General features: G+C 37.1%; 5 protein-coding genes, 1 long non-coding RNA gene, 1 other non-coding gene and 1 pseudogene across 9 annotated transcripts; 5 read left to right on the top strand and 3 right to left on the bottom strand.

Moving 5' to 3' along the window:
• Positions 1 to 31: 31 nt before the first annotated feature.
• LOC103858580 lies at positions 32 to 1833 on the top strand (annotated as a pseudogene).
• A 722-nt stretch (positions 1834 to 2555) lies between these two features.
• TRNAG-CCC lies at positions 2556 to 2626 on the bottom strand. Its single transcript has one exon. It is a non-coding gene; the product is annotated as a tRNA-Gly (tRNA).
• A 238-nt stretch (positions 2627 to 2864) lies between these two features.
• Positions 2865 to 3503, top strand: LOC103858579. Its single transcript, XM_009135960.3, has one exon. It carries the CDS (start codon positions 3062 to 3064, stop codon positions 3314 to 3316), a length of 255 nt encoding a protein of 84 aa, XP_009134208.1. The 5' UTR covers positions 2865 to 3061; the 3' UTR covers positions 3317 to 3503.
• Positions 3504 to 4926: 1423 nt separating this feature from the next.
• LOC103858578 (plant UBX domain-containing protein 10) lies at positions 4927 to 7575 on the top strand. The gene is made up of 4 exons (XM_009135959.3): positions 4927 to 5994; positions 6592 to 6762; positions 6842 to 7045; positions 7161 to 7575. The coding sequence occupies exons 1-4, from the start codon at positions 5158 to 5160 to the stop codon at positions 7386 to 7388; spliced, it is 1440 nt and encodes a 479-aa protein (XP_009134207.1). The 5' UTR covers positions 4927 to 5157; the 3' UTR covers positions 7389 to 7575.
• Positions 7576 to 8484: 909 nt separating this feature from the next.
• LOC117132380 lies at positions 8485 to 10847 on the top strand. The gene is made up of 2 exons (XR_004455957.1): positions 8485 to 9984; positions 10069 to 10847. It is a non-coding gene; the product is annotated as an uncharacterized LOC117132380 (long non-coding RNA).
• Positions 10748 to 13440, bottom strand: LOC103858576 (probable mannose-1-phosphate guanylyltransferase 3). Of its 2 annotated transcripts, none has more exons than XM_009135957.3 (4): positions 12298 to 13440; positions 12046 to 12160; positions 11901 to 11966; positions 10748 to 11816 (listed from the first exon to the last, which is right to left on the bottom strand). In XM_009135957.3, the coding sequence occupies exons 2-4, from the start codon at positions 12154 to 12156 to the stop codon at positions 10923 to 10925; spliced, it is 1071 nt and encodes a 356-aa protein (XP_009134205.1). In that variant the 5' UTR covers positions 12157 to 12160; positions 12298 to 13440; the 3' UTR covers positions 10748 to 10922. The 2 variants fall into 2 exon arrangements, with proteins under 2 accessions (XP_009134205.1, XP_009134206.1); XM_009135958.3 differs by having other exon boundaries at positions 12046 to 12157.
• A 249-nt stretch (positions 13441 to 13689) lies between these two features.
• Positions 13690 to 18166, top strand: LOC103858574 (FACT complex subunit SPT16). The gene is made up of 3 exons (XM_009135955.3): positions 13690 to 13865; positions 14059 to 14123; positions 14679 to 18166. Exon 3 carries the CDS (start codon positions 14679 to 14681, stop codon positions 17934 to 17936), a length of 3258 nt encoding a protein of 1085 aa, XP_009134203.1. The 5' UTR covers positions 13690 to 13865; positions 14059 to 14123; the 3' UTR covers positions 17937 to 18166.
• Positions 18039 to 24296, bottom strand: LOC103858575 (probable lysophospholipase BODYGUARD 3). Of its 2 annotated transcripts, XM_033286164.1 has the most exons (6): positions 21626 to 24296; positions 21411 to 21534; positions 20748 to 21094; positions 20071 to 20393; positions 19375 to 19580; positions 18039 to 18952 (listed from the first exon to the last, which is right to left on the bottom strand). In XM_033286164.1, exons 1-6 carry the CDS (start codon positions 21678 to 21680, stop codon positions 18628 to 18630), a joined length of 1380 nt encoding a protein of 459 aa, XP_033142055.1. In that variant the 5' UTR covers positions 21681 to 24296; the 3' UTR covers positions 18039 to 18627. The 2 variants fall into 2 exon arrangements, with proteins under 2 accessions (XP_033142055.1, XP_009134204.1); XM_009135956.3 differs by having other exon boundaries at positions 21411 to 24296.
• Positions 24297 to 26286: the final 1990 nt, after the last annotated feature.

Here is a 26286-nt window from a genome sequence, read left to right as displayed (position 1 = left end):
ACTTGGTAATGATCGACCAACCAATAAATAAAGATTTTATTATTCATAACTACAGAGATGATAGAAAAGAGAACAGAACCGAACCGAACCCAGCTCAGTTTGTGTTGTATGAATCCATAATATCATATGATAAGATGCTCTTGACAGTCCTTTTCATCATAATTAGGAGCAAACTTTATATACAATTCTAAGATTTAATTACTTAACTATCTTTATCACTCACCCTAATAATCCAATAATAACTTAGGGATTTTTGCTTTATTGGATGCATATGCTTCATATTTAGTTTAATTGGATTATATAGATAATCGTGTGTGAATCTGTTTTAATTAAAACATGATCACATTCTTTTGAAGATAACATGCATTTGAAATTTAAAACTATAGGACAAAATATATTTCGATTACAAAATGGATAAAAGATACCAAATCCATTATTAAATACAGTTTTAATACATCAACTTTTTTGAGACTGTCTAAAGAAAGCAAATTAGCATGAAATTATTCGATTGAAAATGAAAATTCGATGGTTTTTTTTTTTTGCATGGCATCGCCCAATGCCACGTGATGAATTTGGCTTGGATGATTTGAACAACCATACAGCCATGTTAACCAATTAGGTATAAATAAAAACTATCAATAATCTTGTAACACATTTTCAATGTCTGTAGAAATTTCATTCTCATTTCGTAGCTGAGCTTGAATAAGCCAACAAGTTTTAAATGTCGAAATGTGTTTAACTATGGGCCTAGGCCCAATAAACTATTTAAGTGAGCTTATTATTGTTTATGACTTGAACTAATTTCGTAAATACGCATGTCTCCGAGGGCCAAGTAGTAATTGCGAAGCTTCTACTACACTTTTCTCTTTCGCTGTTGTCGTTTTCATTCGTCGCTCCTTCGCCGTCTGTCCCAATGCCTCCGGTGATGAAAAGAGGAAGACACGGAAACTGCGCAGACCTTCCGTCGGAACTAATTTCATCGATCTTGCTCCGTGTTGGCGCGATTGACATACTTGAAAATGCGCAGAGAGTGTGCAGATCGTGGCGTCGCGTTTACAAAGACCCTTCGATGTGGAGTGGAGTAAGATTGATATGCTCAACGATGGAGACTTGGAAGACATGGACTATGACCTCGAGATCATGTGTCGTCACGCAGTCGATCGCAGCCAAGGCGGTTTGGTTGAAATCGACATTGCAGAGACCATGCCCGGACTACGCCATCTCCAGCTTTATGGGAACGGACTAACCAACAAGGGTCTGAACGCCATTCTCGACGCTTGTCCTCACCTAGTACACCTTGATCTACGCAAGTGTTTCCGTGTTGACTTTGATGGGGATATGGCGAAACGATGTCTTGAGAGGGTCAAAGAGCTGAGACAGCCTTACGACCCAACAGATGATTACCCTTTTGATGGTTTTGAGAGGACCATAGAAGAAGAAGCTACAGAAGACGAAGAAAAAGAGGAGGAGGAGGATTACTCATATGACAGCGATGAGTACGTCTATGATGTCGACAATTGCTCTGACACGTATGACTCGTGTGATGACTAGACAAGGATAGGAGGTCGGATCGTTTTGAAGGATTAAATAATGATAGGTTCTATTGACAATATCAGTAGCAAGTAGTGGTAATGAAACTAGTTCATGACCTCCTTTCGGTTAGTTGGTGGTTGCAGTGGACGTGTGTGTCCCTCTCTCTATGCCTTAGTCTAACTTTTGAGCGTGTAGATTTCCTTAACGGAGTAAGAACATATTTAACATGTTTTTCGCAACCACATGTCACAAACTCTTTTCCCTGAAAATATATATGAATGGGAATCATGTGATACATCATGCTGCAATTTTTTTTTTTTTCTGAAAATTGCTGCAATTTTTTTTTTTTCTGAAAATTGCTGCAACTTATTTTGTCAGGTAAAGACTATTAGATACGTTTTTAAGACAACACTTTTGCACTTGTGTCTTGTGGATTGCGGTCTGAACGTACCAATGTCGGTTACTTGTTTGGCAAGGAAGATGGCGTCTAGGAGGGAAAAAAAAAGTAAAAGGTAATGGTCCAAACAAGGATTCAGCCCATGAGGTCCATCGGCTGCTAGAAACGAAGGTAAACGCTAGCTCTGAGTGTGAAACATGATCTAACGCTTTTTCATCCCCCGTCTAGACGAGTTCATGATGACTCCAGCCTTCACAAGGAAGGCTCAGCTCTGGTGGCTTGGATCGGGAGTGTTTTGCTCCCGATTCTCCTCTCATCACTATGACTGAACCAACGTCCCGTTACCTTTAATTGCCTCCACTAGGACTACAAGCTCACGTTACCAAGCTCGGCAATTGATTTATTGTTTTCGTGTCTATATATGTAAGTCTAATACTTTTGTTTCTTCCAATGTGGGATTATATATCTACCTTAAGCCACAATATTTTTGATTTTGTTTTAACCAGTAGGTTCCGGTTCAAGCCCATAATATTTTCGGACCGTGACCAAAACCCGATTCATGTCTTAAACTCGCCAAAAGTATTAAAAAAAAAAGAAAAACAGAATCAAACCAGCTATTTTCTCTTGCGCATCCAGGGAATCGAACCCTGGTCAGTACCGTGGGAGGGTACTATGATACCACTACACCAGATGCGCTTTTGCTATATTCTCACATATTAATATTTTATTAAATAGAGAAACGTAAAAATGAAATAAATACATTTCATCTGGTTACATATTTTCTACATTGCGTATGGTAACAAACAAGAATCTACCTCTTCAAATAAAATCCAAAATCTTCGGTTCTAGCTTTCTTAAACATCCACCAAACACATTTAGCAATCTTTAAAACAATTAAGACAGAGATTAGGCCCATATTACTAACACATGTTTGTTATAAATTTAAAAGATTGCTTATCCCCGGATTCGAAACCGGGGTTGTAATACGTAATACATAAATACATTCTCTATATTTCTAAATTTCTCCATCGCGTATCGGCTACAATATCCCCAAATCACCTTCTCTAGGATTCAAATCCCTAAAACACGATCTTCATCATCAAAAGAGATTCAAATCGAATCTGAGAAGCCATGGATAAAAGCAGCAGCATCAACTCCACGGCCTCTACCGCTTCCAATCTGAGCACGGCTTCCCTCGAGAAGCTAGATCAGGCGGCGAGCTGGTTCGGCGCCACCGTCATCTCCGCCTTCTTCGCCTCCCTCGAGCGCTGCTCCTGCGTGAACCTATCCACCTTCGATGATGACGACGACGAAGACGACAACGAGGAATCCAACAGCCGTCCCCTTGCTCTCTCCGCCGCTCCTCAACCAGACGACATCGTTTAGATTCTCTGGTAATCCCTCGGTTTTTAGGAATTTAATCAACGATGTAAGACGTTCAGAAACTTTTGATTGTATATGGCGGATTTGATATCTAATTTTTCTCCGAATGTTTATGTATAAAGTGATTATGGTCGCTCTTCGTTCATGATTTGTGAAGTTTATATATTTTATATATGCTTGGTTTTGGATTTTGGAGCAATTTTTAGATTTTTTTTCTTTTTGAAGGTTTACACGATTTGCCTATGGTTATATTGTTTATACACCTGAATCCCTAAATCATAAAATTGTGCTTGCGTAATCCTTAGTTTTTCTTTTAATGTTAAGACTAAAGATTGTATGCACATTTCTCTTTTTGAGAACCAGAGAAAGCCATAGGCAAAGAACAACTTGTCTGGTTGTGGGAATCGCATATGTAATCCTTCTTCTGTTTTGAAATTGTGATGTTTAAGACTGTAATCTGGTTTCATCTTTTTAGTCTTTGATTGTAAAGGTGATCTTTTTAAGTTTGTAAGGATTGTAGTTGTAGGATAGATTAGTAAAGCGCATTGCCTTGTTTGAGTGGAAGTTGTCATTTGATTCTTAGCTTATATATGTTGTCTGTCTCATTCCTTGATCCGACTTTAACTTTAGATACAAAGAATATAAGTTTAAGTGGAAGTTGTTTCTTAGCTTACATTTTTTTCTGAGTATATGGGAGTTTAATTCGATGCGTACATTGGATCTGACTTCAACTTTGGATACAAAATGAATTTAGAAAACAAAGCATTGCTTGGTAAGTACATAAAGATGGTTCTTATATTTAAAAGTTGTGCTTGGTGGTCCGATGATGAGTTGCAAGGAGTTTTACACTCTTCGTTCCAATTGCTAAAGCGATTTTGAAAAGTTGCTATGTTGAAAGCACTATTATCTGACTCTGAGGACCACATTGGGTTATTACCTACTAGCACCAAGCTCTTTAATCTGCAAGCATTGTCTTTAGTTCCTCCCCACACGTTAACTGTCTACCTAGGTGTCCAGTTTTAAGGAAGGAGATGATGATCATTTTCATAAGGTTTTGGGGGAAAAAGAAGTCCCTGCTAATGTTTTGTGTTAGTGTATGCTTTTCTCATCTTTACCATGAGCTTTCTCAATCGTTATCAATCTCTCTTCTAGAAATTCGAGGTTGTGTTCGGAAATTTGGCATGACCATTTCAACAAAACCTGCTCTAGTACCCAGTGCAAAGCATTTTACGGTGATCGCCTTTTGAAAAAGAAGCATCCAATCTTTCATTCCCTCACTTTCTGGATTTATTTCACTTTGATTGCTCAAAATGATTAAGAATGTTTTTTTTTTGATTGGTAAACATGAAGAAGAATTTGATTAAAAAAATGAGAATCTCGCTTGAAATGTTTATATCGTGTAGTTCCAATTTCCATCTTTCTGTTTTGTTACTTCGCAATGTGTTCTTGTTAGTGATATATCGCTGGAAGCTAGCTCACCTTTTACTTCAAAAAGTTATTCCTTATCCTAAAAGGCTAAAACAATGGATTGCTTTTAAAAACACAAAGCTTTGCATAAATGAAAGGTGTACTAAAGCAGTAGAGAGAGAAAAAAATTTGAAGCTAAGCACCTTTAGCAATTCGAAACCCAATTGAATCTTTTAACCAGATGGTTTAATCGAACCACTTTCGGGTTCGGTTATCAAAACGCCGCCGTGTTGAAGTCGAAGGGGTACTTTCGGTAATTAATTCGTGGCCATCGTCACTGTTTATTGAACCGATCAACCATTAATCAGCACAGTTTTCTCTTGTTTCTAGAGAGAGAGAGAGAGAGGCGAAGTGAAGAAGATCTCTCTTTTGTGATAATGGTTGATGCCGCCGACAAACTAGGTTACTTCCAAGCGATAACAGGTCTCGAAGATCCGGATTTGTGCACCGAGATCCTCCAAGCTCATGGCTGGGACCTCGAACTCGCCATCTCCTCCTTCACTTCATCTGACCCACACGATCACGACCCCGACGCATCCTCTTCCCACATCGTTGGCGAACAAAATCGCGATCACTCCACCGCGAACCCCGAAACGAACGATTACCCTCCTCGAGGAATCCACGACGATTCAGAACTCGAAAGAGGACTCAGACCTCCGGGAATCGCGTGGAGGATCATCACTCTACCGATCTCGATCGTCTCCGGTAGCTTAGGGTTAGTCTCCGGCGCCATCGGGCTCGGGTTCTGGGCCGCAGGTGGAGTTTTATCGTACTCTCTCGGTATGTTAGGGTTTGGAGGACGTCGCGGTGGCTCTGACTCATCGTCGGCTCGGCTTGTGCCGCCGGTTTCTTCGGCAGCAGGTGAAGCGATGGAGTTCATTGCTTTGTTCGATAGAGATTACGGGAGGAACGCTTTCAAGCCTGGCTTTGTGCCTGAGGGTTTCATGGACGCGCTTCAGAGGTCTAGGAGCGAGTTTAAGCTCTTGTTTGTTTACTTGCACTCTCCTGATCATCCTGATACGCCTGTGTTTTGTGATGGGACGCTTTGTAATGAAGCGTTTGTGGCGTTTTTGAATGAGAATTTTGTTTGCTGGGGAGGTAGTATTCGAGCTAGTGAAGGGTTTAAGATGAGTAATAGCTTGAAGGCTTCGAGGTTTCCGTTTTGCGCTGTGGTTATGCCTGCTGCTAATCAGAGAATTGCGCTTCTTCAGCAGGTAAAGTAACAGTCTTTCTTCTGTCTCATCACTGATTCTTGGATTGGTCTTTGTTAATTAGCAACTTCAACTAGACTTGGTTTTGAATCTGGTAACAAGATGTTTACTTTTCTTATATCATGTGATTAGGGAACTGTTTTGAGACTGTGTGTCGTAACTACTATCTTGTTGAAGTGATTAGCAGTAAAAGAGGTAGAGATAGTTGTTTGATTCTGCTTTCATCTGTAACCCAGCATTGCAGTTATTCTGCTAGTAAAGCTTGTATGAGTTTAGTAGTATATGTGGTGTGATCGAAGAGGATATTTAGCAACTATTAAGAGTGATTTTGCAACTTTTAAGTAGACTTGGTTTGAATCTGGTAACAGGATTGTTACGTCACTTATGTGATTAGGGAACTGTTTCGGTACTCTGTGGTAACTACTCTCTTGCTGAAGGGATTACTAGTGAAAGTGGGTAGAGATAGTTGTTTGGTTCTGCCTTTACCTGTGTTGCAGTTATTCTGCTACTAAGCTTGTGTGAGTTTTGTAGTGCATGTGGTGCGACGGGAGACGTTGTTCTTAGTTTTATTGTGTTCTTTGTTCCTTTTGCTTGTGGCAGGTGGAGGGACCGAAAACTCCAGAAGAAATGATTGCTATACTGCAAAGAGTTGTGGAAGATAGTTCAACTATTCTTGTAACTGCAAGGGTTGAGGCAGAGGAAAGAAGGACCAATTTGCGCCTGAGAGAGGAACAAGATGCTGCCTACAGGGCTGCTCTTGAAGCTGATCAAGTATATTTCCCTTCCCGCTGTTTACAAGATCTATTGTGATTAGTCTGTAAGCTCATCTTTTTTTGTGTGTGTTGATTAGGCAAGGGAGAGACAGAGGCAAGAAGAGGCAGAGCGTTTAGAGAGGGAAGCTGCTGAGGCAGAGAGGAAACGGAAAGAAGAAGAAGAGGCTCGGGAGAGAGCAGAGCGTGAAGCTGCAGAGAGAGAAGCTGCGAGAGTGAGAATGAGACAAGAGAAAGCACTTGCTCTTGGAGACGAACCTGAGAAAGGACCTGATGTTACGCAAGTAAGTTTCCCCTCCTTTCTTTGCTCATAAAACGTCATACTCTTACTTAGTCTGTTTTGGCTTTTGTTGGTATATATGGTAACACGTCGACTATTTTATTCGCCGTGAAATGTAGGTTTTGGTGAGGTTCCCGAATGGAGAAAGAAAAGGGAGAAGGTTTGAAAGCAATACCAAGATACAGACATTGTATGATTACGTTGATTCACTTGGAGTGCTAGCAACAGAAGAGTATAGCTTAATCACAAACTTTCCAAGAACAGTGTATGGAAGAGACAAAGAGTCGATGTCACTGAAAGATGCAGGTTTGCATCCTCAGGCAAGTCTCTTCATCGAGATCAACTAAGTCTCAGATTCTTCCGTTTCTTTCTCCTTTATAGCCCCTCTTTTCAGTCTTTTTTTTCATCTGTTTTAAAATAATTAGTAGTGTTGCTTCAGTGATCCGATGAAGATACATATATACACAAATATATTCAGAAGTTGTCATATATTTGATATATTTATTTCTTAAAATGATGAGGTTTCGCTTTGTATTGTTTTTTTCTTGGTGTCATATTGAAGACACCAAGATCAGTCTTTATGCTAAGATTCTCAACGATCAACTTCGAGCAATAGTCTTCCCCCTTCTTTTCCCTTGATTCTCAACGATCAACTATTGGTTAAAGGGTGGCTCCAGAGTCTACACTCCAGGCTTTGAAAGTAAGGAAGGCAAGGGTCCAAGAGAGTTTGAGCTATCGAAAGAAGTTAAAGACTAATAATATGTAATTAAAGGCAATGAAGTACTGAATTCTGAACTTCAGTATTTGATGAGAGCTATGCAGCAAGAGCAGTAGACACTTGAAGGAAGTGATATCTTAATTGCGTTGATGAGAGCTATGCAACAGTTACATTGCATAGTAAACTGTTGATTGAGAAAAGAAAAAGGTAATGTACAGTTGTGATCGCTCCGTGAGGTATAGGGGGACAGGGCTGATCAAACCCCGGCACAGGCTCAAGTCTCAAGTCTCTAACCCCACTATGCGTCTGTTTCTTCTTACAGCTCGGATTAAGGATAGGGGTATAAACCCAACTCCCACGCCCGGCGTAAGAGAAATAGAGTTTTGCATAGTAGGGGAGAGCCTCGGACCAGAACGCACCCCTTTCACCAACACCGGTTTAACCAACAACAGTCTTATTACCTTTGTAGCCTCCACTGGGATTACAAGCTTACGTTACTAAGCTCGGCAATTGATCTGCTGTTTTCTTCTCTATATAACAAGATATATTATTCATGTTTTTCACGATGTGGGACGAAGATAATTAGTCGCTATGTTTTTAAACAATATAGATGAATGATGCTCATGCTCTACCAAGTGATCCAATTCGTTTGATCAGAAAGAGCAGGGCCAGCTTAGATAGGGGGCAAGCGGTGCGACCACTCCGAACCTAACCCGTTGCTTCCCTGTTTCTTAATAGATAAGGGCTCGATTTTCTAAAAAACATATGTATTTTTATATTAAAAGTAAGAAAAGAGGTCCAAATTTTTTTTATATGAAAGTATTTTTATAAATACTTCTAATATTTGAAAAAATATATCTATCAGATTTTTTTTTTAAAATAATAGTTTAGAAATTAAAATTCTTTTTACCCCAAGGTCCGTGAAACCATTGAGCCGGAGACACCACCTTACTCGATGTTAGTCCTCATATTTCCTAATTAATATAAATCTCTCCCCATACATGCCAATCAGAACAATCACCTACTACAAAACCGCTCTGCTCTGCGCATTCATAAATACAATCAGAATTATTCCCAACGAGAATTGTAGTTGAAAAGAAGAAAAATATGTAAAATCAAAGTTCAGTATTATCACCGAAGAAAATGTTTTATATAAGATTAATAACTTCCCAGCACCAGATGTTCGTGATTTTTCAATCCAGATCGCTCACCGGCACCAATTTGATAAAACTCACGTATATTTCTATCAAGAACAGAGGATTACAAGGAAAGCTATCTTGAATCTCCTAAGAGAAACAAGCCTAAGCCACAAGGCTCCAATTAACCAACTAGCTTTTCAAACTAAATCTCTTGACTGTAACTGCTTTCCCTTCTCTTTATTTTGCAGTTTAGCAGGTACAAGCTCCTTCCTTCTCACGTGACTGTCTCCAGTTTATATGATGATCATATCAGCAGATTGGACCTCGTGATATTGATATTTAAAACACAGTTTTGAAGCATCTACAAAAATAGTGGTTCTTGGTGTTTCAAGATAAATCTCGTGACCTTTGATATTTTGTAAGAAATTTTTAATCTCGGTAAGGCTTGATAATAAGTGTTCATTTACTAACACATGATATATTAGTAAATGAGGGTGTAACACGTGTTTGGTGGTCTTTGTTTGATGCTCTAGGATTCATCTCTAAGTCTTGCTTAATTTGTTCATTCTTATTTTGATATATGAGTGAGTGAGTGAGTGACTAGTGTCAGTGTAAACAGTAAATGCATCACGTGTTTGGTGGTCTTTGAGTATACCATAATTGAATCATGTTGTGTTGTGAACTTTTGATTTAATTGAGTCCATCATATGTTTGAATTAGTAGCCTGTTCTTGTTTTTGCTCGTTAGGATTTCAGATGTTGCTCGTGGAACTGTGCTGTGTTGATTTCAGGAAGGATTTGTAAAATTTTAGGAAAACATTCCAAAGACTTTGGAAAGATCATGATTTGAACAAAAAGTTTGGATTTACTCATTATTTCCTTTCACATATTGCTCCTGAAACTGTGTGGTTTTGTTGATTTCAAGAAGAATTTATAAAGTATTAGGAAAGTATTCCAGAATATCCTATATTAACAAAATTTGTGATTCCTACGGAGGTTCAACAGTCTACACCTACCTTTTTGTGTGAGAAATACACTGATACTAACGGTTCCATCCAGATGTTCTAATGTTGAATCTAAAGAAAATGTAAGTTTTTACATTGCCTTGTTTTGTTTATATTTTTTTTTATTTTGCTTCTTCTTTTTAAAACTAATTCATTGTTTTTTTCAGCTGAATGTCACATGCATTTTACCTTCTATTACTCTCCATGATCCAGAAGACGATGATTCCACAGAAGACAAACTTGATGAAAATCTGGATAAAATGACAGTTTTATCCAAGAAATAATATTGATTTAAAGTTGAAGACTGGAGAAATATGTTAGTAGACCCATATGATGCTTATGAAAAAATAGGAGATAGATCTTTCTTGTTTGGAAATGTGGAGATGAGTCAAGCATCTTCTTTACTTGAGGAGTCTGTAATTACAAAGCTTAACAGACTCATCAAGGTAGTGGAGAAAAAATTCAAGAACATAAAGGATCAAATGTCTTTGTTAGAAGAAGAGAACAATGTAGCTTAAAGCTTGTCTGTTAGAGTTAAAGGGAAAATAGAATGTTGCTTCAGGTAAAATGTTATATTAAGTTTTCACCGAATAATTATTCCGCGTTTTCAAAACGCGGGTCAAAATCTAGTTTTCTTTTAAATCAATACCTTTTAGCCTCACAACCATATAATGTTTGATTCATCTTCCAAACAAAGTTCTCATATAGTGATCAACCAAGCAATTGGCAGAAGTATTTGCCTTCTCTTGTCGTTGCTGGCACAGCCACTAGCGTATGGTGTTTGTGTACGCCAATAGCTCTTCGGCCACTGATGATAGTACAAAGATTGGAACCTAAATAAAGCCATAATAGAGCGATTTTAGTCTATTTTGAGTTAAGAATAGTGTCAAATAAGAACCATTTTTGAAAAGAAAGAAAAGTAATTGAAAACCACAAAGGTTCAAAAGATTCTGACATATGATGATCATATAGTAAAAAAAAAGAAACACACAATCATAGTTTCTGGACATATATTAATTAGTCATATGATTTGTTCTTGGATAGAAGCCCCGCTGCTATAAACCTCTGCATCAGCGACACGAACATCTTTGCCAAGAACCGTTATGTTAGCTACACGAGCCCAACTTCCAACGGTTGAATCCCATCCCACGATACTATCAGACACACAAGCATGTTCCTTGATCCGAGAACCGCGCATAACAGTGCAACCAAACAATCTCACACCGGATTCAATCACACATCCTGGACCAATCACCACATCAGGTCCTATCAAGCATCGTTCCCCTATAACCGCGGTCTCATCCGCAATAACATTCCCGATCACGTGATCTCCGGACGACGCTAAAAGCTCCTCTGGTGCATTCTTTCTTAGATAGCGGAGATACATTCTCTGCCCTGTTAAGTAATCTTTTGGCTGACCAATGTCCATCCAAAAACCTGGTAGCACCATGGCGTAAAGCTTCTTCTCTGACGCTATCTTAGGGAATATCTCTTTCTCTATCGACGTCCGTCTCAGCTCGATCATGTCCAGCACAGACGGGTTCAAGAGGTATATCCCAGCGTTGATCTTGTCCCCTACAAAATGTTTTGGTTTCTCAACGAAACTTTCAACTCTTGATTCTTCTTTACCTTCCTCCTCCATAACCACCACACCGTACTTAGAAGAATCATCTACTTTGGTCACCATGATTGAAGCTTCAGCAGCGTGATTCTTGTGAAATTCGATCATCTCGAGCAGTGGATATTCGCAGATAACATCACTGTTCAGCACAAAAAAGGGTTTGCCTGATTCATCGATAAGCTTGTCACGAGCCAAAGCGAGAGGCCCTGCTGTCCCGAGGGGTTCGGTTTCTTGAGAAAAGGTGATCTTCATCTCTAGCTTTTTCTCATATTCTTTCACAAAATTTAACATCACCTTTTAATAAAATAAATAAACACAATGAGAATCATCACTACACCACAGGGTAAATAAATAATGAATAGTAGTAGGTAGTAGTACCTCTGGTTGTTGGTGGTTGATAGCTAATACAACTTCAGTAACTCCAGCAGCTTTTAGAGCTTCAATCTATTTAATTTAATCATCGACCAAAAAGTGTGATTCAGAGAGTGGATGCATCATAATGAGAAGAAGCTAACTACCTTACCTGATGCAAAATCATGGGCTTGTTTCCAAAATCAACTAGGGGTTTTGGAATGCTGAATGTAAGCGGTCTCAATCGAGTTCCGAATCCTCCAACTAGAATAAGAGCCTTCATTCTGCTACAAATATATTATACGTGGAGAGAATCAACAAGAATTTTCTGGAAAAAAAATGTTCAATTACAAGCACAACTGCACAAGGTATTTTTCAGCTTTCTGAACTAAAACACAAAGGAATCTCTGATTCAAGAACTCACATGAGATTTTGAGGAAGTCGTCACAGATCTACTGAATCGTTTTGACAATGCGGCTCTGATATGTAAGAAACTACGAAGACGATGATGATTCAGCCCAAACGTACTGTATGTACATTATAAAGACAAGAATATTCCAATTGAATACAATAATATTTTTTTTAAACCTTTTTCTGATTTGTCAGCGTACCAATCAAATCTAAGTAGATTAACTAGAGCTTTTCTTTCGGTGGGCCCATTTTGTGGTTATTCAGCTAAATGACTCTTGTCATATCCCATACCAAAAAAATACTAGTTATAATCTTAATTTTCCTGTATATTTATAAATTAAATATTTGTTTCTTTTAAAAGAAGATTTACATCTTTTTGTGGGTTTATTTTTTTATATCTTACAATAAAAGGCTATTCTATCACTTGTGGGTTTATTTTCATCTTTTTATGAAGTTTTAGTCTAACCATAACTATACTTTTTCTTAATCAATTTCTTATCTGTTTATATTCATGTATTTTCTTTCTCACATATCTCATATTTTCTAATCTCTTTTTTAAAAATATTATGAATTATGTTTTTACCATATTTTTAAATATTATTTGTTTGTCTTCTGTTTTTATGTCTAAATTGCTTTAATTCTAATTCTTTGTCCTATAACCACATGTACCTTTCATAATATTCTATTACATGATCCTTATGCTCAACTATAGATTGCAATGAAAATAATTAATAATATAAAAATTTATTAAAAGTAAAAATAGAAGAAAACCTCACAAAATTTATCTAGAAATTAATGGAATTAAAACCATAATATTTCAAAATATAAAATTTTGTTCTTAAAAAGCAATTCAACAACTTAGAAATCATGTATTCTGCTAATTATAAATAGTAAAAGTAAAAAAATGGCCAAAAAAGTCTTTAGCTTTACTCAAACAGTACCGACATTATTACTTTTTCTCTTATAGATTCATTGATTCCCATAATTTTAATTTTTATAAGTTTTTCATGTTGATTTTTCATTTTTATCTTGCAATATATTCTATATATTTTTAAAGATTGATGTAGACTCGTATTATTGGTCGTTTAAAATTCCATGTGTACAACTTTATAAAAATAGCTTCAATTGTTATTATGCTTTCATACCTTTTATTTTTTTTGTTAAAATGTTCCATATTTATTTTAAAATATTTATATTTAAAATATAAAATGTTCCAAATTCTGATTATAAGTCTATAACTAAGAATCTTTGTTTTGGTAAGGAAAAGAACAAAACAATGATGTGCATATATCTGAGCCTCTGTGAGTCAGGTCCTCCTCAACACGATGGGCCTTATTAGTTATTCGTAAAGGCCTTAATGGGCCTTTCCGTTGCCCTCTACTATATAAATAAAAATGTTCCCCATTCGCAGAATAGCCTCGCAGAGTAGCCATTCGGTTCCTCCCTCCTTTTCTCTCTCTCTCTCTCTCTATAGCTCTTAGTCTCATTCTCTCTTACGCCTCGCCGGAACTTTTTTTGTTCGTTTAATCTCCGTCGTGTAGAGCTTACCACGTTGGTCTCCTCCGTCATCAAACCCTCTGGGTAAGTATCTCCTTGTTTTTCCCTTTTCGATTTCTCAGTCTTTTTAATCTCGGATTCAGCTTGTTCTAATCTCTTTTCGTGTTCTTTGATTCGAATCCTGGTCTAAAATCATGTTTCCTCACTCGATCTGTTTCGATTTCGCTGCATTTCCCCAGTAAATTAACCGTCTTGTTCTTCGTTATTCGATTTCTAGGGTTTCGCGGCGTGCTTCTGTTCGCGTCTCGTCGTTGATTTGGGATATCTCTGATTCGATTCGAGGTGGGTTTGTTCTCTACTCTAATTTTGTTAATGGTTTTTGTGAAATGAGTGGCATTCGCTCTGAATCTAAGCTTCAATCTATGAAACCCTAAATTGAAGAGAGAAATGACTCTTTGATTTTCGGAAGCTTTAGGTTTGTGTGATTCTATCTTTCTTGTTTCTGAGTATATATATTGCAACTTCCTTCTCTTTAAAAGGGACGGTAACGCACGAGCTCCTGATTAAACTATGCGTTAAGTTAGTATTTACTGGAGATGTATGTAAAAGCTGCAACCTTGATGATTCTGTTGCTTGAAATAGTTTACGAAAGTTTCATTTTTTTGTCATGCATTGAGTCTGATTTGCGATATAAATTCTGATTTGTGAAACCTTTTAGTCTGTGTGTGTCTCTCGAGTTTATGATAGCTTTCTTGTTCACGTATATGATAGATTGTGACCAAGTAATGATTGGAATAACGGCTCTTTGAAAGCTTTAGGTTTATGATAACTTTTCCTTGTTTCTGAATATATATTGCAACTTCTTTCTCATATAAGTTTCTTCTGTGCTCTCTTTAGATGGGAGACACTCGAAACGGTAACGCACGAGCTCCTGCTGGCCTGCCTCCAAGAGCGCCTCCAAGAGCTGCGAACACCTACGAAATTGATGTCAAGAACTTCATCTCACGCACAAGAGCCTTGTATGCACACTGGAATCAGCACAGTGAAGACCTCTGGGGATCTGCTGACGCTCTTGCTGTAGCTACCCCTCCTGCTTCCGATGATCTGCGCTACCTGAAATCGTCGGCTTTGAACATTTGGCTTCTTGGGTATGAGTTTCCTGATACGATCATGGTTTTCACGCCGAAGAAGATCCATTTCTTGTGCAGCAAGAGCAAGGCAACTCTGCTTGAAGTTGTGAAAAAGCCTGCACTTGATGAGTTGAGGATTGATGTTGTTATGCATGTGAAGGCTAAAGGTGATGATGGAGCAGGGCAGATGGATGCCATTTTTCGTGCCATCCGTGATCTATCTGTGGGTGATGGAAAGGAGTCTCAAGTTGTGGGACACATTGCTCGTGAGGCTCCTGAAGGTAAGTTTCTGGAGACGTGGACTGAGAGGCTAAAGAATGCAATGTTTCAGTTTGTGGATATCACTGCGGGGTTGTCGGATCTGTTTGCGGTAAAAGACGGAACTGAGATCATTAATGTGAAGAAAGCTGCGTATCTAGCCTACAGCGTGATGAAGAATGTTGTTGTTCCTAAACTTGAGAATATTATCGATGAGGAGAAAGATGTCACCCACTCTTCGTTGATGGATGTCACTGAGAAAGCAATACTTGAGCCAACGAAAGCCAATGTGAAGCTGAAGGCAGAGAATGTTGACATATGCTACCCTCCCATATTTCAGAGTGGAGGCAAGTTTGATCTGAAGCCTAGTGCTGCAAGTGATGATGAATTGCTCACTTATGATCCAGCGAGCATCATTATATGCGCTGTTGGTGCTCGGTACAATAGCTATTGCTCCAATGTTGCTAGGACTTACCTAATAGATGCAACTCCTCTCCAGAGCAAGGCTTATGAAGTTCTTCTCAAGGCACATGAAGCTGCAATTAATGCTCTGAGGCCAGGAACTAAGTTGAATACTATCTATCAAGCTGCCCTCTCTGTGGTTGAAAAGGAAGCTCCTGAGTTGGTTGACAAGCTAACCAAGTCTGCTGGTACTGGTATCGGTCTTGAATTCAGAGAGTCTGGATTGAATATTAATGCGAAGAATGATAAAGTGTTGAGATCTGAGATGGCGTTTAATGTGTCTCTTGGGTTCCAGAACTTGGAATGTGAGGAGGAGAGCCGCAGCAAGAACAAGAAATTCTCGCTATTACTGGCAGATACTGTTATTGTTAAAGATCAGAATCCTGAGATCTTGACTACAAAGTGCTCCAAAGCTGTTAAGGATGTGGCTTATTCATTCAAGGAGGAAGAAGAAGAGAAGCCAAGGAAGAAGGCAAGGACCGCTGGACCAGAGAACTACATGACAAAAACAGCTCTTAGATCAGATGATCATGTGGTGTCTAAAGAGGAGCTGCGGAAACAGCACCAGGCAGAGCTTGCACGCCAGAAAAATGAAGAAACTGCCAGAAGGCTTGCTGGTGACAGTTCCGGTTCTGGAGACCGACGGTCTACTGCAAAGGCTTCCACTGATATGGTTGCCTACAAGAACGTTAATGATGTGCCTCAGCCTCGGGATTTGATGATTCAAGTTGATCAGAAGAACGAGGCTTTATTGTTACCCATCTATGGTAGCTTGGTTCCATTCCATGTATCAGCGATCAGAACAGTATCAAACCAGCATGAGAGCAGCCAGAATAACTACATCCGTATCATTTTCAATGTCCCCGGTACACCCTTCAACCCTCCTGACTCCAACACTTTGAAAAACCAGGGAGCTATATACCTCAAGGAGGTTTCATTCCGGTCCAAGGATTCAAAGCATAGCAGTGAAGTGGTTCAGGCGATTAAGACCCTGAGACGGCAAGTCAATGCTCGTGAGTCGGAAAGAATCGAGAGGGCAACACTGGTTACCCAGGAGAAGCTTCAGCTTGCAGGAAACAAGTTCAAACCTCTCAGGTTGTCTGATCTATGGATCCGTCCACAGTTTAGCGGTCGCAAGAGGATTCCTGGAACACTCGAAGCTCATGCCAATGGTTTCAGATATTCTACAACTAGGCCCAATGAGCGCGTGGATGTCCTGTTTGGAAACATTAAGCACGCGTTTTTCCAGCCTGCTGAGAAGGAGATGATAACCGTCCTGCACTTTCACCTGCACAACCACATCATGGTAGCAAACAAGAAAACAAAGGACGTCCAGTTCTATGTTGAGGTGATGGATGTTGTGCAATCCTTAGGCGGTGGAAGGAGATCAGCCTATGACCCAGACGAGATTGATGAAGAGCAGCGGGAGAGGGCTAGGAAAAACAAGATCAACATGGACTTCAACCATTTTGCAAGCCGAGTCAATGATATGTGGCAACAACCTCAGTTTGCAAGTTTGGACCTTGAGTTTGATCAACCACTGAGAGAGCTTGGGTTCTATGGTGTGCCGCATAAGACAAACGCTTTCATCATCCCGACCTCCAGCTGCCTTGTAGAGATCACTGAAATGCCCTTTTTTGTGGTCAGTTTGAGTGAGATTGAGATTGTGAATCTGGAGAGAGTTGGGTTTGGGCAGAAGAACTTTGACATGGCCATAATCTTCAAGGACTTCAAGAAAGATGTTCTCAGGGTTGACTCTATTCCCACTACTTCTCTAGAAGGGATAAAGGAATGGCTTGACACTACTGATATAAAGTACTACGAGAGCAAGCTGAATCTGAACTGGAGGCAGATCCTCAAGACAATCACTGATGATCCACAGAGCTTTGTAGAGGAAGGTGGGTGGGAGTTTTTGAACTTGGATGGAAGCGATTCAGAATCTGGTGGCTCTGAGGAGTCAGACAAAGAGTATGAGGCCTCAGATGTGGAGGTTGAGTCTGAGTCAGAGGACGAGGATTCAGACAGCGCTTCACTGGTTGAGTCAGAGGACGATGAAGAAGAGGACTCAGAGGAAGAATCAGAGGAAGAGAAGGGTAAGACATGGGACGAGCTGGAGAGAGAAGCTACTAATGCAGACAGAGAGCATGGAGCTGAGTCTGACAGTGAGGAAGAGAGGAAGAGAAGGAAGATGAGAGCGTTTGGGAAATCGCGTCCTGGAACCGGCGGTGGTGGAGGAGGCAGAAGCAGCGGTGGAGGAGGCAGCAGCATGAGGAACATGCCACCATCCAAACGCAAGCACAGGTGAGAAAAAACCAATAATTCGAATTCCGCTTGTCCTAGTACTCCACATTGTTCTTTGGAGGTGAAACGAAAATCAGACAATTTGCAAGGTTAACTTCTAGTGTTGTTTTTTTTTTTTGGTTGGCAAACAAAAACTATGGTTTAGTTATGGTTGAATGAATCAGACTGTCATGTATAATTATCACTTCGTATGTTTGGAGAAGCATAAGGGATTTTATTATGTGGAGAGGGTTATGGTATTTGGTTGGCAATGGTAGATCTATAATGGTTGAAAGCTCTGTTAATGTAGCAAAGTCTAGTGACTCTAGAGACACGGTTGCAGATCTTATAAATGATTCCACGTAGTAGTGGGATAGGGGTAACTTTCTCACCCTAAGAAAGTGAAACAAACTCTTGGCAAAGACCACATAAAGATTCTCTGAAGTGTAATGGCTTTGAACAAAAAAGGAAAAAAAAAAAGAGGGAGCGGCAGATTTAAACTCTGTGGTTCTTCACATAAGCAAGTCATCACAATAATATTAATACGCATAGTAAAACTATTATTACTCTTCTTTCCCAACTCACAACAAATAATAGCCAAGTAACATAAAATATTCAGTACTTAATGACAGTCAAAAGACTTTCGCTTAAATTTTTGTAAAAAAAAAAAACCCTTCATATATATTTGATCAATTGATAGTAACCACAACCTGGTTTTAGCAAGAAGAGCTCTTCCAAATCTCCTCGAGCTCTTTAGCAAACTCCACTTGCCTTCCGACAACTAAAGTTATGTGATCTTTGTTCTCAACAACCTTAACACGTGCTCGAGGAATCCGACTTTGAACATTGTAGCTACACTCAACAGGTACTACCTCATCGTCTCTTCCATGGAAGATGGTGACATTACACTTCAGTTTGTCTCGTACGATGTCCAAATACGAATCCAGTTTGCTCCCTACTCCACATATTATGTTGTGTAGAGTGTGCCACGCCGCGTTATGCGTGTGGCACATAAACCCTTCTATTAGAAAGTTCACTGTCCTGCAATAGATAAATAGCTTAACAAATTTCGGTTTCTTTGTGTTCCAATTTAATTTAGTTGATTCTGTTTTTATTTTTTCTTATTATTCCAAACAACTCCAACCATAGATAGACTAGAGATAAATATTTTTACTATATATAGAATAGAGATAATTATTATACTATATGTAGGCATGACACATATCAAAGTAACATTCAAAATGCTCCATACACTAATAGGTTCGGTAGGTTAGAACTTAGTATTAGCTTATAATATTTAGCTCATCTCTTCATCGTTAGGTTGCCTAAGTATTTTCTATTTTCCCATTGTGTCAATATACTAGCTAGCTATTTGATGTAACTTTTAATTGAAAACCTTACGCCATCTCTACATTTTCATTCATTAATTTAATTTAATTTAATATGAATGAAAGTGTAGATACCTATTATTACGGGTGATGAGTTTGGCAAGAAATTGCCAAAGACGATGGTTCTTGCAGATGAGAAGACAAATGGTACGGCTAATGTGTTCATACCAACAAGCCATCGACGCTCCAAACGCTATGGGCGGCCAAATCCTCCGTGGTGCAACCTTCTTCATCACGTACTGCCTTGGCTCCGCCTCCGTCGTCGGCACCGGATGGTACGGCTTCGCCATACATGCACACGTGTCAAATCTCAGAAAAGCGTACACATGTATATATATAAATCGTAGCATCACGATTGGTCATGATTCACGAATGCGTATAGTCTTTTGGTCTCACCAAAATTAAAATTATATTGTGATGAGAATGCAAGTCCACATGAAAAACTTTTACCAAGCCATTTTAATTGGAATGATAATATAGTACTTAGTTCAACAAGTTCTTTTGTAAGGTTGCTATTATAATCTGAAAATTATACCATAAGATGTTGACATATCATACATTACTTAACCATCATAGTATTTTTTACGTTTATATTCCAGGTGTTCCTGAATTCTAATACTTTTTGTGATGTTTTAATCAAATTTATCTAGAACAACCATTACATTTAAAAATTATTTACGCGCAGAATTTATAATTTTACAAGAATTTCCTTTTTCACAAAGTCGTATTATGTTTGTAAGGATTCAAATGCAAACTAATTGATTTACTAACCGGAGCGAGGAGGGTTAGTGACTTGATGGAACCACCGTGCTTAGCGACTAAACCAAGAGCCAATATGCAACCCAAAGAGTGAGCCACAATGTGGAACGACTTCACATTGTGTTTAAGCAATACCGATTTCTCGATCATCTCCACATGCTCTCTCATCGTGTAGAGTGAATCCGCAGGCTTAGGGCTCTTCCCAAACCCTAAGAGATCTACGGCAAATAGTCTATACTTGGATTTCGACAACCTTGGAAATACCGTCTCTGTCCAAAACGCCGATGAAGATATGAAGCCGTGGATGAACAACACGTCTTCATTCTCAATATTACCTACGAAAATGTTCAAAATTGAAAGTGGACACTAAATAGTTTTGATGTTTGAGATGACTCGGAAATTTTGCACACATATTTAAATAAACTATGTCATTGGATTAATCATTAATATAGAATCTCGCTTTTAAAATAAGATGATATGGAATGCAAAATATACCAACTTTCAAATTTTCACCTGGTTTTGATTAAAAAAATCATGGGATTTGACATGAAAATACCTATATCTCTATATTTTGTTTTGATAATTGTACCTTTAAGAAAATATGAAAAGATATATATATATATATTTCTGTTTATTTATTTATTTTTTACTTTTTGTGGTATTATTTATAGAAAATGTGAATATCTTACCGTTAGGGAACTGAGTTTTGACAAAAAGGGACTGATCTTTGACACAAGTTGAATTCCAACAAGTACAAAATCCACAATCACAATCCGACCATCTCGAGATTTGTTGGCTCAAATTCTGCGGTCTGATCTTGCCTTGAAGCATCTCAACGACAGTGAAGCTCGACTTCAACGTTTTCCTTCTTTTCTTACTTGTCTTGATCTCGCCACAATCAGAATGTGACCGAGTCATATTCACTACCCATTTTGTGAGATCTATAATGGAGAGCTTAGAGAGGTGATCTGATAGAAGAGAAGGACGAGAATACAGAGTCTCTGAGATCTCCTCTAGCTCAATCTTGGAACGTCCGCTACATGCAAAACCGGCCGGTTAAATTAGTAAACCGAATCAAACATGGATCCTATTTTCTGCATAGCAGTCATAATTAGTAATAGTATTATTTTCTTGAAAATGCAAAAGGGATTAATACGTGTGTATAAGAGAAATTTAAGTCTTTTTCTATCGCATTTTTCAACAATTAATTAATATTGCAATGAAAACAAAACATATTGACATGAATCTTGGACAACGTTGTTGTTGGACGAACAAGCCACGTTTCTTCCAAGTAAAATGACATGTTTTTTCATTTTATTTTTTCAAATAATTTCCAAAAAAAAATTGAATACCTAAGTTGTTGCAGCGGAGAAACAGTGAGGATCTTGGATTCACAATTGTTATGGGATAAGAGGATGTTCCCTCGACTTGTGGTGATGAGTTTCTTGGGTGACAAGCAATAGCAAGGCTTCCACTCTGCTTCGAGGAGATAATCAGCTGTTTTGTAGAGAAGACAGAGCAAATAATCAAAGATGTCCAACAGACAAAACACAACAAAACTCACGACCTCGTTCACCCATCTCCCTACTGATGCTGACCTTGTCCTCATCGCACCCATGCATGAACTTGAACTTAGATTATATCCACAAGTATCTCTCTCCCTCTCTCTTGTAATATTTGAGAAGAGAGAACTATGTGAGAGGTTGTTCGCCTTGTCTTATTTGCTCTCTCTTTCTCTCTCTCACTCTCTCTATGTTTGAGAGTTGAGAAGAGGAATCTACGGAGAGATATGGGAAATTGTGACCCGAGGGTTACATATGATATGCACCATATTCTACATAATATATGGTAAGAAATTGGTAGAGAAATGGGAGACGTCAAGAAATAGATAAAAAAAAAGGGAAAACAACACCGTGTGGTTGTGGATATTTTTGGACATCTTGTTATGGATTTTTCGTGATTTTATGTATACATATCATAGGAATATGGTGAATAGATTTTTTTTTTTAAGATTGAGAACCAAAAAGAAAAAAAAAGATTGGTGACTTCTGATAGAAAATACAGATTCCAAAGGTGTAGTAACGAAAGCGTGTAAGAGAACTAATTGGAGAATCGTAGAAATTTTTTTTTTTTTGAACAACCGTAGAATATTTTTTATGTATTCCATTTATACAGTGCTAGTATTTGTTTTTTCTCAAATTGTTTGAGTTTTGTTTTCCCAAGTCATCATTAAAATCTAGTGGATCAAGAAAATTTGTTTTCCATGTAATCGACTTACTATGCTCACATTTGGTACCGATTAAACTGACATTTTAGTTTGGTGACGCTATTATCGAAAATTAGGACATAGTTTCCGTTCACAAAATTCATTTCTAAAAATGCATGAAAACAAAATTTGTTACACTTGGTGAGCTGAAAACGTTATAGCAGAACCATAAATATTAATTACGCTTTTCGTGAAGGCTCCAAAATTATTCCACTTCATCAACAAATATCCATAATTTAAGATGTTTTAGTTAAAAATATAGGGAATTAAAAATTATTTCTTAAAATAAAAATATTATTAATAATATAAATTTAAAATGTGTTAAATTGTTATGTCGATAATGCTTTTTTATTTTTCTTTAAAATTCTTAATATTGGATGTTGATTTACACCAGAAATACAAAACATTAAATAAACATATATATATAAGTATAATATGAAAAGTTGACAAAAAGTATATATGAAAAAGATGAAATAAAGTAAATTGTTTAGACTCTAGTAACTAGAGACGCTATAAGAAGAGGTAGGTGGTAGTTGAACCATCTTGTGAATGAATCAAATCTAAAATTTGTTCTTTCTCTATGACTTGGCTTTATCATACTCACTCATTCACACTCCAATCAACTTCTCTTCTTAGTTGTAATATTTTCTTGATCCACTAAAACTTGCTAATCCAAACTTTCTTATCTAACTGCTTAAAGCTTTTCTCTTTGCAAAAGATATTGTATAACTACTTTAATAGTAAGAAACCACCATATCAATTTCCTTAGGTTTATACATTACAGAGGATGGAAACTATAGAATTTATGCTAAACAGTATCTTTTTGGACCTTCTGTAACCTAGCGGTTGATGAGTCTTTGCTTCAAAAGCTTTGAGATTAAATATTTTAATTATATCAAGTCTAACAAAACTAAAAACACACAAATTAAAGACCTAATGATTCAAATCCACTATACATGTCCTTTCGAGTGAAGAATCACTTGAAACGTTCTTCGGTGATTTATAATGTATTTGTATATATACACTTCATAGTTAAGGCGTACAAACATATCATCACTATATGATTTAATAATTTATTGAAAGTTATACACTTTGCCAACAATGTGTCGTGCATGTTCATAGGGGATGCATCCTAACAAAACAAAATTTAAATGCGTTAGGGATATGGAGATATCTAGTTATCACCATAACTTTACTCAAAACAAAGATACATCTTCAGCCCTCACACTTTAATTCAATCATTTTCTAGTTCTATAAATATATCACAAATAAAACCAAATCCAAATTCGCATATACCATCGATATTATATTTCTTTTTATTTTTGAAACTATGATTTATAAAAATAATCTAACTAAATATAAATAAATATGTTTTCAAAGCATTTTTCATAATTTTTTTAAAAAGCTCCTAATTTTTTAAAAGTTTAGGAAAATATTTCTAAATATGCATGACGCCTTCCTGAAGCTGCATCTAAATTATAAATATATTTAGAAAGACACTTTTGAATATGTATAAATTAAAAAAAAAAAAACATTGCTAAATATGTATAATATCTTCTTTAAAAATTTTGAAAATCATAAATTTGAGAGTTCTCAAATTCAATCCAAGAGGCAAGAGAAATTAGTGTTTGAGTTGAACTCAAAATGAATCGAGATCTTCTGTTATCTTTCGCGTAAGAATCTCTGACATTATTTTCTTCTCTACTTTTTATTTCTATTAAGTGATATTCAATCTCTATGAAATTGTTGAAAATTGTGTTTGTTGACTTTGTGTGCACTAGTTGCATACTCTATGTAATTATCATGAGGTTGTTCTTGATGTATTAACATAGTTTGTTATTGAAGATGGCTATGCATATCGTTTTTGATGTCTTTGTCTTTGCATGCGGTTTAGTTTTCATTGTTAGTTTCGTTTTGTTGTTAGCAAATGATGAATAATAACCCACCACCAGATAGACCCCCACCTCTTAAGCGTAACTCAAATGATGTATGATGGGATTATGAGGTCTGGTTTGATCCAAGAACACTACAAAAAAAGAGTCATTTAGCATCATTTATTTTATATTTTTGCATTAGTTATAAATGATGTAAAAGTAATTTACACTAGATTCTGACCCGCCCTCCAGAGGACGGGTATATATTTTGTTTTACATATTTTTAGAAATTTTGTTTTTATATTTATACTTTTTAATCATATTCGTATTTTTTTTTGTAATTACATTTGGGTAAAAATATTTTGTTTAAATGAATAGTAAGGGATTTTGATAATTATATTGAATTTGTGATGTTGTATAACTATACACTTGTGACGTAGCCATAACTACATTAGTTGAAAGGATGGGTATATTTATGTTTTAATTTTTTTACTAATTCAAGAATTTTAATTATTATATATATATATATTATTTTTTGATATTAATTAAATTTAATATAATTTTTGCAAACTATATGTCAAGTTTCATATAAATTATACACTTATGTGATAAGCATTTCACAAATTAGTTATAAACTTTATTTGTAAAGCTTGCAACATAATATTGTTTCTTTAGTATTATCCTAATTATAACACTTATAACTGAGATGAGTGAGTTACATTGATCAATTTTTTAATAGCTTAAAGAATCATTACTTGGTACATCAGTTCATTGGCTATCCACTTCCAATACCTGTAATGAAACCCAGCAAAAGAAGAGGAAAACCCTCAATCAAACTCTGCCCATGAAACAGAAGATTATATCAAGTTATTGCAAGCTTTAAACTGTGATATATCCAGATTCAATGTTACAGTAAGCGGTGAAAAAAGCATAAAGGCCAAGAGAAAAGTGAGAAAATGAAGTAAGCTCTAAACATGTTCAACTATGAGAGGTTTTATGGTTATTTTCTTTTTAGGTAAGATTTGGGCAAATTCATCAACTGGCATAGACTCCAACAATGCATGAGGACCAAGCCTGATATTGGACGCACAAAAACCAACAATAGAAAACCTTAATTAAAAACAATCACCACTAAGCTTAGTGACGAAAACCAAGATACAGTCGATACATTTATATTATACATTTTCTAAACTCCAAACTTTGACAAATCTCAGTAAATGTAAGCTCGAAATCATCATCAAGATGTAATCCAAAATTAGAATACAACATGACAGAAGCAAGTAGCTAGTGCACATATCTTTGTGTATGTATTCAATTAAAAACAAAGACCGAGAAATTTCTCAAACCTCGACTCAGAACTTAGATGCCCCCTCCTCAGATTCCTTTACAGCAGACCTGTATAAAAATGTCAATATTCTTCTATTAATCATAAAAGCTACACTTTTTCAATGTTCCCCTACAGAACTATATTTGAAACCTTCACCTTTTGTATTTAGTGACTGAGATGCCTTTGATATAGATATCACCAGCTATACCTGTATAACCCATCAATAAAAATCAAATAGTTGTTTGTAAGAAAAAATAAAGCCTAGCACTTTCACTCGTTCCCGTCAAATTCAAATATTTCGACACTTGAAAGATAAAAAGTACTATATTTTGATGAATGTTCAAGATGAGAAGATACAAAGTAATACCCTAAAATAGTTTAATACCGAATTGGAAATAAGGAAACGGCGGATAAGGGCAGGTGTTTTTGGGGAATCGAGTTCGGGAAATTGGACGGTTAAATACTGTCGATCAATTAGTTGTTGTTGGCGATGAAGAAGTCGATGTCTCTTTCTCTGAAAATTCTCCTCCATTAGTCTCTTGATAGAGAAAGATAAAAGTTACTTTCAGAATATAGATGAGGATTATGGATTCCGAGATTTTAGGAAGTAATGGATAGGTTATAATATACCAAAAATGCCGTAATAGGTAAAGATATATGTAGCAAAATGGCAGTTAGTATATTTAAAATAGGTCCAATGGCAAAATAAGTAATATTCCAGGTAGTTATAGGGGTAAAAGATAAGAGTGATCCTGTTTTAA

Source organism: Brassica rapa, chromosome A03, assembly GCF_000309985.2.
Source record: "Brassica rapa cultivar Chiifu-401-42 chromosome A03, CAAS_Brap_v3.01, whole genome shotgun sequence".
Taxonomy (NCBI): Eukaryota; Viridiplantae; Streptophyta; class Magnoliopsida; order Brassicales; family Brassicaceae; genus Brassica; species Brassica rapa.
This window is presented reverse-complemented; position numbering and strand designations above follow the sequence as displayed.